The sequence below is a fragment of the Oncorhynchus nerka genome, linkage group LG20 (genome assembly GCF_034236695.1).
Source record: "Oncorhynchus nerka isolate Pitt River linkage group LG20, Oner_Uvic_2.0, whole genome shotgun sequence".
NCBI classification, from domain to species: Eukaryota; Metazoa; Chordata; class Actinopteri; order Salmoniformes; family Salmonidae; genus Oncorhynchus; species Oncorhynchus nerka.
The window spans coordinates 69,052,824-69,069,618 of NC_088415.1; the positions used below are offsets into that span (position 1 = coordinate 69,052,824).

A 16,795-nucleotide genomic window follows, 5' to 3' on the forward strand; every position below is an offset into this window, starting at 1 on the left:
CATTTACTGCAGTAACATTTCAATCCTCAGGGCATTACATTTACATAGTGGTGTGGGGGCTGTGCTTTGGCAAGGTGGGTGGGGTTATATCCTTCCTGTTTGGCCCTGTCCGGGGGTGTCCTCGGATGGGGTCAGTGTCTCCTGACCCCTCCTGTCTCAGCCTCCAGTATTTATGCTGCAGTAGTTTGTGTCGGGGGGCTAGGGTCAGTTTGTTATATCTGGAGTACTCCTCCTGTCCTATTCGGTGTCCTGTGTGAATCTAAGTGTGCGTTCTCTAATTCTCTCCTTCTCTCTTTCTTTCTCTCTCTCGGAGGATCTGAGCCCTAGGACCATGCCCCAGGACTACCTGACATGATGACTCCTTGCTGTTCCCAGTCCACCTGGCCGTGCTGCTGCTCCAGTTTCAACTGTTCTGCCTTATTATTATTCGACCATGCTGGTCATTTATGAACATTTGAACATCTTGGCCATGTTCTGTTATAATCTCCACCCGGCACAGCCAGATGAGGACTGGCCACCCCACATAGCCTGGTTCCTCTCTAGGTTTCTTCCTAGGTTTTGGCCTTTCTAGGGAGTTTTTCCTAGCCACCGTGCTTCTACACTTGCATTGCTTGCTGTTTGGGGTTTTAGGCTAGGTTTCTGTACAGCACTTTGAGATATCAGCTGATGTACGAAGGGCTATATAAATACATTTGATTTGATTACATTTACAGTTGAAATATATAGCCAATACATTTTGTATTGAATAACAGTGTAATTTACATTATGGTTTAAGTAAGAAAACATTTTTGTAATGAACAGCTAGCGTGTGTTTGTCTTAACAGGCAGTACATTCTGATAACAAGCCAGAGAAAAGATATAGGAATCCCACTGGGCAATGGAGGAACGTATAACTCCTCGACCAATCGCGTTCACATGGTCACGCTGTGTCACGTAGTTGCTGAGCCAATCATCATTTAATCCCTTCTCAAAGTCTGGGTGTATTGAGAAACCTGCCTATTTTCCTCGAAATTACGCAACGCCCCGATTCCAAAGCTCTACGATATTAAAGAGAACAAGTTAATTAGGTCACATCTCTGAAAATATTTGCAATGTTGTACATTTTGTTGACGAAAATCATGCTAAAATTGGTATTTTGAGCTAGCACCCAATTGACTCCATACACTCCATGAAGGAAAGCTATCCTTGTCCCAGAATGTACCGCGCGGTCCATTGACTACACATGGGAAACATACACAATGGGCGATAATACGATTCCAATGGAGTTTCCCATCTCTCAAAAGTATCTCTGAACAACCTCTAATTGCAAGGTTGCCATGAAGTGTTTCTTTACATGACCTTTGTTGTAAAGCAGTGTAGTGAATCTACTCAACACACAGTGACTGTTCCTGAGTGGCAGGGTTACAGTTTTGACTTGAATCTACTTGAAAATCTAAGGCAAGACTTAAAAATGGTTGAAAAGAAAAATTCTGAATAGAACCTAAGGCAAATATTGTACATCCAGGTGTGCAAAACTCTTAGAGACTTAACCAGGAAGACTCACAGCTGTGATCAATGTAAAATGTGATTCTTACATGTATTGACTCAGGGGTGTGAATACTTATGTCAGGTACACTGGACCCACTCCAATTTGCCTACCGCTCCAAAAGATCCGCAGAAGATGCTATTTCCATCACTATTCACAAAGCTGTGACAAATCTGGAAAAGAGGAACACCTATGTGAGAATGCAGTTCATGGACTTCAGTTCAGAGTTCAAAACTAATGTTCCCGCCACGCGAGACACCAAGCTCAGAGCCCTGGGTACCACCCTCTGCAACTGGATCCTGGACTTCCTGACAGGCAGGCCACAAGTTGCGAGGATTGGCAACAACGCCTTCTCCACACGGACTCTTAACACAGGGGCCCACCAGGGGTGTGTCCTCAGCCCTCTGCTGTACTCCCGGTTCACCCACGACTGTGGCTTTGCACGACACCAACTCCACTACTTTTGCGACACTATGGTTGTAGGCCTGATAAGCAACAACGAGTCAGCCTATAGGGAGGAGGTAAGTGAACTATGTCATGACAACCTCTCCCTCAATGTCAGCAAAACAAATGAGTTGATTGTTGAATACAGGAAGCAGAGAAGGGAACATGGCCCGATCCACATCAACAGGACAGAAGCATCCACATTGAGGACTTGTCATGGACCAACACCACTCTTGTCAAGAGGGTGCAACAGCGTCTATACTTCCTAAGGCGGCTGAAGAAATTTGTCACGCCGCCCCGGGTCTCTCCGAATACTATCGCTGCGCCACTGAGAGCATCCTGACCGGTTGCACCACAGCCTGGTACGGATCTCCAGCGGGTGGTGAAGACAGCTCAGTACATCACTGGAACCGTGCTCCCACCCATCCAGTACATCTACTTAACACGGTGCCTGAGGAAGGGCACGCAACATCGTCGAGAACCCAACACACGAGCTTCTCTCTCCCTTACCGTCGGGTAGACGGTATCGGAGCATGAGGTCTGATAGAAACAGTCTCTGAGCCTGTTGGTATCTACAAGCCATCAGACTGCTGAACACTTGAACTGACCACCTGCTACGATTCTCTGCACCCTAGCACAAATGCGCACACACATAACTGCTGCTACCAGACTCTTATTATACCGCTCAATTTATACAAGTGCCCCCAATACACATGTAAATATTGGGACTTTAAATTGTGCCTTCCTGCATTATACTTATGCTACATTTATTTGTCTATTCTACTGCCATTTACTTTTTGTTCATATTCTTCTCTTTTTTATTTCTTATTGTTGTTGCATTGTTGAAAAGGAACCTGCAAGTAAGCCTATAGTTGGACGATGTATACCATGTGTATCCTGTACATATGACTAATAAAACTTGACTAGTGCTGTGTAGAGGGGCTTTCACAAGAAATGTGAGACAACATTACATTGTCTCTAAAAGGAGGAATTCAAGAGCAGACTTGAATCATTTTAACAATGCATTCAGTAAGTTTCATAACACAAGATGCTTCAGTGCCAGTGGCGGCTGGTGGGAGGAGCTATAGAAGGACGGACTCATTGTCACGGCTGGAATGGAATCAATTGAATGGAGTCAAACGTGGTTTCCATATGTTTGATACCGTTCCATTAATTCCATTCCAGCCATTACAATGAACCTGTCCTCCTACAGCTCCTCCCACCAGCCGCCACTGTTCAGCACCATTCTACAGCATTGCCCGAGACCTTTGAGGTGAATGTCTAACGACTCCAGCTTACATCACACTGTCACACTTGTGTTTGCATGTAACATAATAATACTACTAATAATAATATTAGTCCTACGCACTTCTCAGTAGTTGGTATTCGGACTAACCTTATGCAGGTGTGTAATGGGCTTTGCAGTCTTGGTTCCCTGAATACAGTCTTATCATGACTGGCACACACAGGACTCACACTGCATTTGCACAGGCAGCCCAATTCTGATCTTTTCCCACAAATTGGTCTTTTGACCAATCAGATCGGCAAACGATTTGATAGTGTAAACAATATCAGTATTGGGCTGCCTGTGTAAACGCGGCCTCAGTAAAACAACAAGCCCTGGCATTAAGCATGAGAGTTGATTTACAGTGAAAATCATGGTTTTATCTTGTTTAAGAAACACTATTGCTAAATTCACATTGCCATCAATAGGAATGTCTGTATGAACACTACTAGGGTAAAGGCTCAAGGCTACAACTGTTCCATTCCATCCAAATTGTAAAAAAAAAGGCATTGGTAAAACAATATTCTTAAGGCTACAACTGTTCCATCGCAAAATGTCTCAGATGTCTAAAGCTCAAATTAGATAATAAAAAAAAGTTACTGCCCCCTTATACCACACACTGGACAGTGTGGTCTCTTCTCATACGGGTTCGGCACTAGGACAAAATTCTAGCTGACTTCTGTCCCATGGGCCATACTAAAAATGTACATGCCCAATCTCTGCGATCCAATTCCATAGAACACCTCTGCAGAACGCATCTACAGGGATGATTCCCACCCGAGTTAAGCGTGCGTAAATGGAACGTGCAATGAGCCCCAAGTATTGGGCCAGTGACAAAATGTTTTGTTGTTTTGAGTCTGTACTCCAGCACTATACAATACTATGAGGTTAAAGGGCAGTCTGATAGCTTTAAATTGAGGGTATTTTCATCCATATCGGGTGAACCATTTAGAATTTACAGCACCTTTGTGCATAGTCCCCCCCCCCCCATTTAAGTGGACCAAAAGTATCGGGACAGATTCACTTACATGTGTATTAAAGTTATAAAAAGTTCAGTATTTTGTCCCATATTCATAGCAAGCAATGACTACATTAAGTTACAGATGCATACACATCATACCACCCCGCCCAAAAAATGAAAACCTCTCCTGTTATTGTAATGGTGAGAGGTTAGCATGTCTTGAGGTATGATATTTGTGCATCTATAACTTTCTCAATCAACATTACTCACAATTCATTCAGGATTATCTGTAATCCTGGTAGCAACCACATTGACGTAGTGTTTAGAAACATATTCTACTCTTATTTACAATACAAGTGACCAAAATGACACAATACATTATTTACCATTTATTTCTTTTGGGAACAAAATAATCTGAAACAACCAAAACAAACAGCAAATGCTTCCAACAAATTTGTAGAGTCACAAACAAGCTTGATGTTATCATTGCGTGCTAGGAATATGGGACCAAATACTTAAATTATACTTTATTATACATAAATACATTTATCCCAATACTTTTGGTCCCCTAAAATAGAGGGAATATGTACAAAAAATGTTGTGATTTCTAAACGATTTACCAGATATGGATGAAACTAAAGCTGACAGTCTGCCCTTTAACCTCATAGTTATTGTATAATTTCAAATCCAAAGTGCTGAAGTACAGAGCCAAAACAACAAATATATCCTTGTCCCTTTTGGAGCTCACTGTAATTCCCTTCTTATGCACTTTCTCTCTATGTGTATTGAAATTAAGCATGCGAATAGCATGCTTTTCACCCACTATTCGGTCGGGGTCGAGATCTACAAAATGAATGTGTGGCGGAGGTGTCTACATGTACGCTGTATTCTGACCTTGACTTAATACCTTCATAATGCAAACACATTTACGCGTGAGGAAACCATCATTTTTTTGGTGTAAGATGGCACCGACAGATATGGCAGCTCTGCTTCAAGCTCCTAAGCAACTTCGTAGTATTTAGTTTTTATGTGTTTTTATGTAATGCTGTTCATTGACCATAGTGCTCTCCAAGCTCATCATTAAACTCAGGGCCCTGGGTCTGAACCCCGCCCTGTGCAACTGGGTCCTGGACTTCCTGACGGGCCACCCCCAAGTGGTGAAGGTAGGAAACAACACCACTTTGCTGACAGGGGCCCCACAAGGGTGCGTGCTCAGCCCCCTCCTGTACTCCTCTGTTCACCCATGACTGGGTGGCCAAGCATGCCTCCAACTCAATCGTCAAGTTTGAAGACGACACAACAGTAGTAAGCCTGATTAACAACAATGACGAGACAGCCTACAGGGAGGAGATGAGGGCCATGGGAGAGTGGTGCAAGGAAAATAACCTCTCAACATCAACAAAAGGAGCTGATTGTGGACTTCAGGAAACAGCAGAGGGAGCACGACCCTATCCACATCGACGGTACCGCAGTGGAGAAGGTGGAAATCTTCAAGTTCCTCGGCGTACACATCACTGACGATGTGAAATGGTCCACCCACAAAGAGAGTGTGGTGAAGAAGACGCAACAGCGCCTCTTCAACCTCAGGAGGCTGAAGAAATGTATCTTGGCCCCTAAGACCCACAAACTTTTACAGATGCACAATTAAGAGCTTCCTGTCGGGCTGTATCTCTGCCTGGTACGGCAACTGCACTGCATCACAGTAGGCAAACTACCTGCCCTCCAGGACACCTACAACACCCAATGTCACAGGATGGCTAAAAAGATCATCAAGGACATCAACCACCCGAGCCATGGCCTGTTCATCCCGCTATCATCCAGAAGGCGAGGTCAGTACAGGTGCATCACAAATAGAACTGAAAGATTGAAAAAATGCTTCTATCTCAATGTAATCAGACTTAAATAGCCATCACTAGCCGGCTTCCATACGGTTATGCAACCCTGCACCTTAGAGGCTGCTTCCCTATATACATAGACTTGGAATCGCTGGCCACTTTAATATAGGAACACTAGTCGCTTTACTCACATTTGTGAACTCATCAAAAAAAAAGCAGCGTCCCTTTTTCAGGACCCAGTCTTAAAAAAAAAAAAAAATCAAAATTACTTCACAGAGCTTCATTGTAAAGGGTACACCGTTTCCCATGCTTGTTCAATGAACCATAAACAATTAATTAACATGCACCTGTGGAATGGTCGTTAGGTGGAGGGTCCGTCATCGTCTGCGGCAGTGTGTCACAGCATCATCGGACTGAGCTTGTTGTCATTGCAGGCAATCTCAACGCTGTGCGTTACAGGGAAGACATCCTCCTCCCTCATGTGGTACCCTTCCTGCAGATTCATCCTGACATGACCCCCCAGCATAACAATGCCACCAGCCATTCTGCTCGTTCTGTGCGTGATTTCTTGCAAGACAGGAATGTAAGTGTTCTGCTATGGCCAGCAAAGAGCCCGGATCTCAATCCAATTGTGCACGTCTGGGACCTGTTGGATCGGAGGGTGAGGGCAAGGGCCAGTCGCCCCATAAATGTCTGGGAACCTGCAGGTGCCTTGGTGGAAGAGTGGGGTAACATCTCACCTCAAGAACTGAAAAATCTGGTGCAGTCCATGAGGAGGAGATGCACTGCAGTACTTAATGCAGCTGGTGGCCACACCAGATTCTGACTGTTACTTTTGATTTTGACCCCAACCCCCTCGTTCAGGGACACATTACATTTTTGTTAGTCACATGTCTGTGGAACTTGTTCAATTTGTATCTCAGTTGTTGAATCTTTTTATTTTCATACAAAGATTTACACATGTTAAATTTTCTGAAAATAAACTCAGTTGACAGTGGGAGGATGTTTCTTTTTTGATGAGTTTATATACTGTATTCTACTCTACTGTATTTTAGCCAATGCCACTGTATTTTAGTCAATGCCATCTAAGATGTATATATTTCTTAATTCCATAATTTTACTTTTAGATGTGTGCATTGTGAATTGTTTTTAGATTCTACTGCACTGTTAGATACTACTGCACTGTTGGAGCTAAGAACTCATGCATTTTGCTACACCAGCAATAACATCTGCTAAATATGTTTGTGTAACCATAAAATTGGATTTGATTTGAATGGGGTTGCACGAAACTGCCAGTTCCAAGCAGCAAAATCACCTTTACTTTTCCCGATAAAAATATCAGCATTCTCAAGAGCTAGGTAAATGAATAATCCTTTTGGAGAAGGGGATTGTAAATGCACATTGTTTTAGATGATTTTTCCTTATGAACCCTGGAGACAAACATGAAACCAAACTGAAAATCATATCAAAATGACATGTGTGGTGGCCCCTTTCCACAGTGAAGTAGGCTATAAATAGCTGTGCCGTTATCGAGAATTTTTATAGTGTTCCCTCAATTTACATGGATGCAATTTAGAGAGCCGAGTAGAGCTCTAAGCTGACCTTTTTTTACAAGGAGTACATGTGCGCCTAAGTTGAAAAATGTAGGTGCACAAGGAAATTTAGGAGCACAATGAAAAATATTTGGAGGTATTAAAGCTAGGTCCCTTAATTTTTCAATGCGCACTGGTGTTCCTAAATAAACATTCGTACAGAAAAATATTTAGGCACATATGTGAGTAAAATGGTCGCACTGTAAAGCCCTAACAAGTTAGACTAACGTTGTGCAATAATTTGGGACATGAATCCTATTTGAATCATTATGGAACTCTGACCACACAGGTTAAACCTGGTGCCTGACGCATGGTTCACGACAACTGGACCATTGTCATACAGCTCCATTAGTGAGGATTAGGGGAGATTTATAGGACCATTGTTCAACCCTTATTTTTAAAAATGTTTGACCTTTCAATATTTCATGGCTTGAACTTGAACATGACAAATTTCAGGATGAACGAATCAACTCTTTTTGAATAATCAATACATTCGGTGCGTAAAGGCTCCAAACCAGTTTTTTCCCCCTACTAACCCTAAAATATGCTTAAATAATCTACAAAATGAGTATTTTTTTTTTTAAATCTACCAGTTGTTGCTGAAATGGAGACGAATATGTATTTAATTAGATGGATTTCTTTCATTGATCCATATATTCTGAACCCGTTCTTTCGATATATTCTAGTCTGTCAACAAAATTATAATTAGAAGGTACACCGTATTTATAGGGATGGCTTAAGATAAATGTACTGAAACCACACAAGAAAATCTGTTGGTCAACAAGTGGGAGGTTTTTCAGCGGTTGAATTAAAGATGCAATATGTAACTTTCACAGAAATGTGTGTTATAGAGCCGTCCTTCTTATCGAAAGCAAGTCTACGAAGCGGTAGATCTATTCTATGCTTACCGTTCTTACCTTAGGTGTTTGCCTTTTGTGCTTCAAACGGCTGAAAATACATGATTTCTGGTTATGGAAAATATATTTCACAGCGATTTAGATGGTGCAATGATTCTCTACACTATACTAACTTGCTTGTTTTGTCACAAAGAAATTAGGCGAACTATTCTAATTTTAGCCAACCGGAAAAGGCAGAGGAAATGCATCTTTAAATGCATTCAGTGCACGTAAGGGAACCACGCCTGCAAAGACCGTGACGCACCTGCATAAGAGAAGTCTGAATACCAACTCCTGAGAAGTGCATAAGAAAGGGGGACACAAGTCGGAATCAGGCCCAATATTCTTCAGTGTCCTTCCAGAACACTAAGTGGATCAGCCAACAGGAGCGTTCTACCTTACTGATCAAAATGGCCCAGTAAAATATTATATCATTTTAGTTATGGTACATCCTGACCCAACTCTTCAATTAGGCAATAATAAATCCATGTCCTGGTTGTCCACATGATTGAAGAAAATAACTTGACTGACTCCTAAAACAAAGTAACATGCATATTGCAGGTTGTGAGCTCGGTGCAAGGATAGGATAGTCAGAACAGGCTACAGTTTTATCCGACTGTCCCTTTAAGGAAATTAAGTCTACTTCAGCTGTTTGTGCTGAGAGAAAAGCTTTTTCAGCAAAATGGAGATAAAAGGAAAATACACAAACATGAAAAAGAATCCTTTTACTCTGACTTTAGTGGGAGTGACATTTAGAGAGCACTTCTTACGGGGAAATATGTTCCTATCACCATCAACATCATGGTTGACCATTATTCTACTCATAGGGATGGGGAACAGACACTTTTGGGGAAGATAAAATCCTGTGAACAGCCTGAGTTCACACAACCCGAAAAGGGTGTTTAACCCAAAAATTGCTGGGAGCATATTTAGAGTGTGACTTTTTAAACTGATTATTACAGAAGATGACAGCCTACAGACTAATGGAGAAGTGTAATCCCTCACCCACATACCGTCCCACTCTAGTGCAGCTAAACTAAGCCAAACCACAAGCGACACTCCTGCATGCCACCAAAGCTCTTACTGTACATCCAGCCAAGGAGATTGATTTGGTGGTAAACATCATGTATGTCATGGAAAAACACTATAAAACCACGTTGCTAAATCTTAACGATTTTCAGATGGCAAAAAGATGCTCTAGTCTGCTAATCTAGACTAGAACGACATCCCCTTCCATGTTCCTTTCCCCCCCAATCTGTACATCGGGACCTACCCAGCAAACCGGGAACATTCCCAGAACATTAGCTAAGATTCCCATTAAGTTATAGTTAGGGTTTTACCGAACATTAAAAAAATATTGTTTTTTAAAAAATATTTCAAGAAATGTTTTAAATTAAACATCCATGGAATGTTCTAAACATTCACTAAAATGTTGTGCACAACATCTGTAACAGCCACCACAGAAGATTCCCCAAAACAAGCAATGGCACTTGCAATGCCAGGATAGTGGGTTCGATTCCCAGGATCACCCAGGCGTAAAATGTATGCACGCTTGAAATTTGTGTGCGCAACGATATGGGACAGTTCTTGCAACATCAGGCATGTAGTACAATGTTGTGCACGAGAACATCTGCCCACAACCTAACGAATGTTCTGAGAACTTTCACAGAGCCATGGCACCTTATTCCCTATACACATGTTGAAGCACAGTAGTGTACCAAATAGGGAATGGGAAGCAATTTGGGATGCAACCGTGAAGTTAAGTGCCCCATTTCTTACCGATGAAGGGGATGGAGTCGAGGGATTCGTCCAGGTTGCTGGAGGAGCAGGTCTGGTGCTTTTCCTGCTTCTCGCTCAGCCGCCGCATGTGCATCTCCCGCCGCGCATCGTTGGGCAGCCAGCACACCGCACCCGCTGCCTGTTCCGAGCTGTCGTCCTCGTTCACCGCCAGGATGTAGGAAGGGTGGCGCAGGGGACTGGGATTCTTCCCCGACCCAGGAGGCTTCTCCCTGAGCACCACGCCTGACTCGGGGGCTGAGGGGCCACGCCCGTTCACTTGGGGCTCTGGGCGAGGGTGCTGGTAAGAGGTTTTGAAAGTCCCAAGCTTCTGCGGTCTCTGATGGGGAGCGGAGAGGGAAGAGGACCTACGGCCAACCACCGCTGCCACCTGTCTCCCTGGCACCTCCCCTGGTTGCTGCATGGTCTCTGCCGGTCCCCTACTCTGGCTCACATGGTTCACACCTTTGACACCAGCTCTTTCATCAGTGTTGGATTGCTCCAAGCTTAGATTCTTCCCCAGATGAGAGGGTCTGTCTTTGAGCATGTTAGGGGCACTGTGAGGCTGGTGCTGCTCTGGTCCTTTAGTGTGGAGGGCAGGGTTAGACATGGGCCCCACCCGGAGACTGTCCCTACCGTATCCTGCAGGAGGTCGATGATGGGCAGCCTGTTTGGAGAGGCTCTGCCTGCTTGGGCATGTACCCTGGTCCGCCCTGCTACCGTAGCCCCGTCTGTCCACCATGGGACGGCCCAGATTGACAGGGTCCACATAGTCAGAGGAGCGGGCCCGGGCCTTGTGGGTAAACTCATCCTGGGACACGCTACGAGGGGGCCAGTTCCTGGGGTGGACCCCCCGCTCCGCCACACTCATACGGTCCTGGGAAGAGCTGCGAGGGGGCATGTGGTGGAAAGGGGGCGGGGGTCCGTGGTAGGCACGGTCGTGGGAGGTGCTCCTGCGTCGGAGACCCTTGGGGTCGGGCCCCCAGCCCCCTCGGGGGATGTAGTGGGTGGAGTTGAAGGTGTTCTGACTGGCGGCTCGCAGGCTGTCTAGTCTCTCCTGGATGGTCCGGCTGCCGTATGCATGGATACCCTTGTTGTCGATGTACTCCCTGTACGTCTGGTACGTCCGCCAGTCGATGTTTTGGTGAGAGCCGGGGTTGGGGGAGTTTGAGTTGGGTGGGTAGTGGGGTGGTGGGGCGCCATAATTGAGGCGGCTCGCACCAGAGGGGTAGATGTCTGTTTTCCGTGGCACGGGGTAGTGGGACACAGACCCAGGTCGCCCTCTGATGACGCCAGGGTCAGAGGGCCCTACCAGGCCGTACTCTACTCTATGAGCTGGTCCCATATGGCCCAGTTCTGGAGGAACTACCACAGTCCTCACGCTGTTGTTGCGCATGCATGCCACAGTCTGGGATTTGGAGTACGGGTGTGCAGGAGGAGGGGACGGGGGCATGGGGATCTCTATGCGGTACCCCAGGTCGGGTGGTGGTGCCCCCACATGCCCCCGGCATGCTCCCTGTACCCCCACTGGGGAGGGGGTCTCTGTAGCCTGGGCCATCCCCGGGGGCTTACAGTCTACTCTGGGGTAACATATGGGGGAGGTTCGGGGATGTGACGGGCAATTCCACTGTAGGCACTGCGGCCTCGGAGGTACGCATCCTGGGAGTAGGCCTGGAGCGAGAAAGAAGAGAGAAAAGGGTGAGATACAACAACGGTGGCCTCTGGTTCAATTCCTAACCATCCCCCTTGGCCCTAACCATTCCCCTTGGCCCTAACCATTCCCCTTGGCCCTACCCATTCCCCTTGGCCCTACCCCTTTAATGTTTGCAGATTTGTAAACTACTCCACAATGCTTATATCTAGACTTGACCCTTCAGATCTGAAAACATCAGAGTTAGGGCAAATGGGAAGGGAGCAAAATAGGATGAGCACGTGTGTCATATTCAACATTGCATCTCTAAACGCTGGTAAAGAACTTTGGTAGTGAACGTTGAATAATGCTAGGTGACGTGTGTGTGATTAGGAAAGGCAGGCGTACAGGGAGCAGCATGTTGCAGTGTGAGAGTGTGGAGGCGTGTAGCAAGTCAGGAGAGTCACTAGCGCTCATCTGCTCGCTCCATATTTAGAAAGCTAGTTCTCTGGGTACCGCTCACTACGCAACGAGAGCATGCTGTGCTGCCGCACTGTGCACACACCCACATAGAAGACTGGAAACACATTCCAAGGTGGATTTAAGCCATGAACACTTGTGGGTTAAAGTAATGAACACCTGTATTGTACACACAGGGGGGAAACACAGCAAAAAATAGCATGACATCCACTGTCAAAATAATTGGCAAAACGGTCTTGAGCAAATGATCCAATGATGAAATTATTTTTTCAAGGAACTTGATTTCTACTCATTTCTGTTATCGTGTCAGATCACACAGAAACAGTCCTATTCTGTCCAACCCTACTGAGTAGCCAGCCAGCGGGAACAGCTAGTCAGGTGATCTGTGATTGAATGGAGTGGACAAGAAGCAAAAGATGTGTTGGAAGAAAGAAGGAAAGAGAGACTGGCATGCAAGATCTAACAGTGACACACAGGAAGGTGGCCTATCGGTTTGGTTTAGCCACCTTCTGGCTGACAGCACTGGCACTGTTCGAGTGAGGTCTGAGACTTACAGAAAAAGAGGGGGGCAGAGGAAGCCCAGCACCTACAACGGTCCTCGCCACACTAAACCTAACCTCCGCTCTCATGTTCCCAGACAGCTTAACACAAACGTTAGCTCAACCCTCCTTCAGCGGCACGCCGGCAGACGACGATCACACCAGCATAGATTCCATAGTGGTAGATTCCGTACGGCTGGCTGAGCAGCCTTCGTCCATTTATCAAACGCCATTTCATATGCATTTCCTGTTTGCCTTGCAACTAGCAAGCACACAAAAAATAACACGTCACAATTGGTTGGACTTTAAACCCAACCTGGTGTCGTATTACGATTCTTATGTAACACTATGCAAGCTTTTACTGTATCTACAATCAGTTCTATAAACGCTCGCCCCTCCCTTCAACAATAGCTAGAGCGCTAGTGGAACGTTCCGGGGCCAAGGCCTTTATCACTGGTTTCGTCCGAAATGGCACTCTAGTCCCTATGCAGTGCACCCCTTTTGACCAAAGTCATAGCACCCTATTCCCTATATTGTGATCTACTTTTGATCAATACTACTGCACTATATAGGGAATAGGGTGCCATTAAGGACGTAGGCAGGAATAGATGGCTTGCAGGATCAGAAAGGGGCGAGGCTCCAAGGTGCCAGCTCTGTCTGCCGCCTCATCTAACAGGTACTGCGGGCACGGTGAATCACTGCCTACCTGCCCGTAGCTAAGGGCTACATAGCAACAATTAGCCTACTAACATGGCAATCGAATAAATGACACAGCTATGCAAGAACAGTACATTACATCAAAACGAAAACACACATGACAAAGGAAAAAGGAGACGGGGAAACAACAACATGCAGAGTGATTGTTATCTTCCCTGCTGTTGCTTACCAGATCAGTGGTCTCCAGTGAATAAGGCTGCCGTTACAGCAGGAGAGAAAACGTGAGCAGTGAGAGGCGGCAACCATGGGAGAGAAGAAGAATGGGGAAAAGGCTAGCAAGCAGAGAAAATAACACGCATCATAAAAAAAGAAGAGAGAACAGATCGCCGCTGGAGAAAGAAGTGTTCGTCTGGAACGCCGACGCCAGGGCTCGAGTCGAAGCGCAAAAAATCCATCATAGCGGCGGCATCGAGAGAGAGAGGAAAGGGGGAGCCAACGTCGGCCGTGGCAGGACTGTCATATTAGCGACGCCACCTGCGTGAGCCAGTCTGTCCTGGGCGAGGTGTAGGTGTCAGAAGAGGAAGCCTGCTGCCTTCCACAGCTCTGGGAGTTCTCCATCTCTCTGCTGCTCCCTCCATCTGACTGGAGCAGCCAGGTGACACCACTCAATGAATGAACTGCTGCCTCCACTCTGTCCCTGCCTCTCTCTCACTCCCTTTGGTATCGCTCACATGACAGAAGCAGTTGCTGTACATTCAGCTCAGATGCTGCTACTGCCCCTCCCCTCCTGCTCCCTCTCCTCCTCTCAGCAGCATCAACCTGTTCACAACACAGAGGCAGTCAGCTGACTACAGCTGGTTTGATGATATATTGCTTCAGAACCTCCCTCATTCCTTCCCCGGCTCCCTCACTCAGAGACGCTCTCTCATGCTAAGCCAATAATGTTACTACTGTTGACATGTAACACTGTAACTTGTTTCCAGGCAGCCTGTGTGTGTATGAGGGTCTCTCCTTCAGGCTATAATGTCAGTCACCCAGCGAGCCGCGGTGCTAATCTTCCAGCTCCAGCTGACAGCCCCAGTCTGGACAGCTACATCAGTAGCTCGTTACGCTCTGGTAGCCAAGCACCGTGGACCGGTGTCCGCTAGCTAGCAACAGATGTGCAACACAGTTCAGGAAAGGGGAGGGAGAAGAGAAGCGGGGGATGGGAAGAGGGAGAGGGCTGAGCCGATGGGGATGGAGAAAAGGAAAGAGGAGGGTAGCGGGGGAGAGGAAGCAAAGGGAACAGGGATGTTTACAAGCTCTGCTTTTTTAGGATGACGCATACCAGCTTGAAGGCATCAGGCACTGAAGCGTTAACAGGCTTTCTGTGAAACATCTTAACAGGCCAGTTCACCCATTGTATGAACCAACAACCCCCCTACTGTGTGAGTACTACTCTTTCTGTTACTTGTACACATTATGTTCATTACGCAGAGAACTGAGTTTACCTTCCTACTGAATCTCAGCAGAATACATAGCAAGCACCTCTAGTTGCCAGTAGCTAGTGTGCATGAAAAGTTAATGATGAGAGTGGAGGCACAACCAGGTTACTAGCTTAGAGGCAATGTAATTTAAGGCTTCCTTCAACTGCACTCAAATCACAGATACACAGGGAGACATGTAAGGCGGCAGGAAGCCTAGTGTTTGGAGCGTTGGCCCAGTAACCGTAGGTTGCTAGATCGAATCCCTGAGCTGACATGCTAATATTCTGTCGTTCTGCCCCTGAACAAGACAGTTTACTCACTGTTCCTAGGCCATCATTGTAAATAAGAATTTGTTCTGAACTGACTAGCCTAGTAAAATAAAAGGTTAAATAAATAAAAAATTAAATAAAAAGGCAAGACTAGTCTGCACCGCAAGAACAGCTAGAGAGAGAGAGGGGAAGGAAGGTGAAGGTGAGAGAACGTCCATGAGACTGGCTGCCAAGAGCACACTCCCACAATGCCACTAGGTAGCTTCATTTCATTTCCTACAGTCACTGCATCAGAAAAATGTGATAATGCAAATTTGCTAACCGAGTCAGCTCTTAATAAGAACCTGAAAGGCCCCTGGCATCAACTGATCTCCATTTGACATCAGCCTATTTCTGCCTGCCCCCTGTGCTAAATTAAAATAAAATGGCACCACAACGCAAGCTGAACCTCACAGCCTCTCTGCTCAGCCCTGGTGGCACAAAGATCAAGCTCAACTATTTATATCTGACACAGATTTTTCGCTCAATGCCCCCATGGCCAATAACTTCGTAATCTCGCTCAAGCTAATCTGTGCTACGAGAGACAGGGAGTGGCCACAGCCTTCGGTAAGGTAAACATTCCAACACAAGCCGGTGTTAATAGGCTCAGCATTTATATAATAGAGGTGGATTCATTGAGCTGATGGGAATTTTGTGCTACAGTTGACAATAGGCTAGGTGTGACCGGGCAACTAGGGTGGCACCTGTGTTAACCTGTGGCTTTCTCAACAGCACTGTACAGAGATGGTATGCATTAACATGAACTGGCACCACCTTAATTATTGCGTGTGGAGTTCAGAGTTAGTAAGATAACTCATCTTTACATTTGTCCAATATACACTGAACAAAAATATAAATTAAACATGTAAAGTTCTGGTCCCATGTTTCATGAGCTGAAATAATAGATAGGAGAAATGTTCCATTTCTCAAATTTTTTGCACACGTTTTCATCCCTGTTAGTGAGCATTTCTCCATTGCCAAGATAATCCAGCCACCTGACAGGTGTGGCATACTGTATCAAGAAGCTAATTAAACATGATCATGGCCTCCTGAGTTGCGCAGCGATCTAATGTGTTACTACAGACCCAGGTTCATTTCCCGGGCTGTGCCACAACCGGCCGTGGCTGGGAGTCTCATAGGACTGCACACAATTGGCAAAGCTTCGGCTGGGTTAGGGGAGGGTTTGGCCGATGGGGCTTTACTTGGCTCATTGCTCTCTAGCGACTAATTGTGGCGGGCCGGGTGCCTGCGGGCTAACCCCGGTCGCCAGTTGAAAGGTGTTTCCTCACTTTGGTGAGGCTGGCTTCCGGGATAAGCTGACGGGTGTTAAGGAGCGAGGTTTGGCGGGTCATGTTTTTGAGGACACGACTCCACCTTCGCCTCTCCCGAGCCCGTTGGCGA

At 45.9% G+C, this 16,795-nt stretch overlaps 1 protein-coding gene across 1 annotated transcript in view; it reads right to left on the bottom strand.

The window, feature by feature from the left end:
* LOC115103018 (rho GTPase-activating protein 21-like) overlaps nt 1-16,795 on the bottom strand; it is an 89,145-nt gene that overhangs the window by 30,406 nt on the left and 41,944 nt on the right. The window contains 2 exon segments of the mRNA XM_029623571.2: nt 10,318-11,910; nt 11,913-11,985. Of these exon segments, the coding sequence (XP_029479431.2) occupies nt 10,318-11,910; nt 11,913-11,985 (1,666 nt within the window).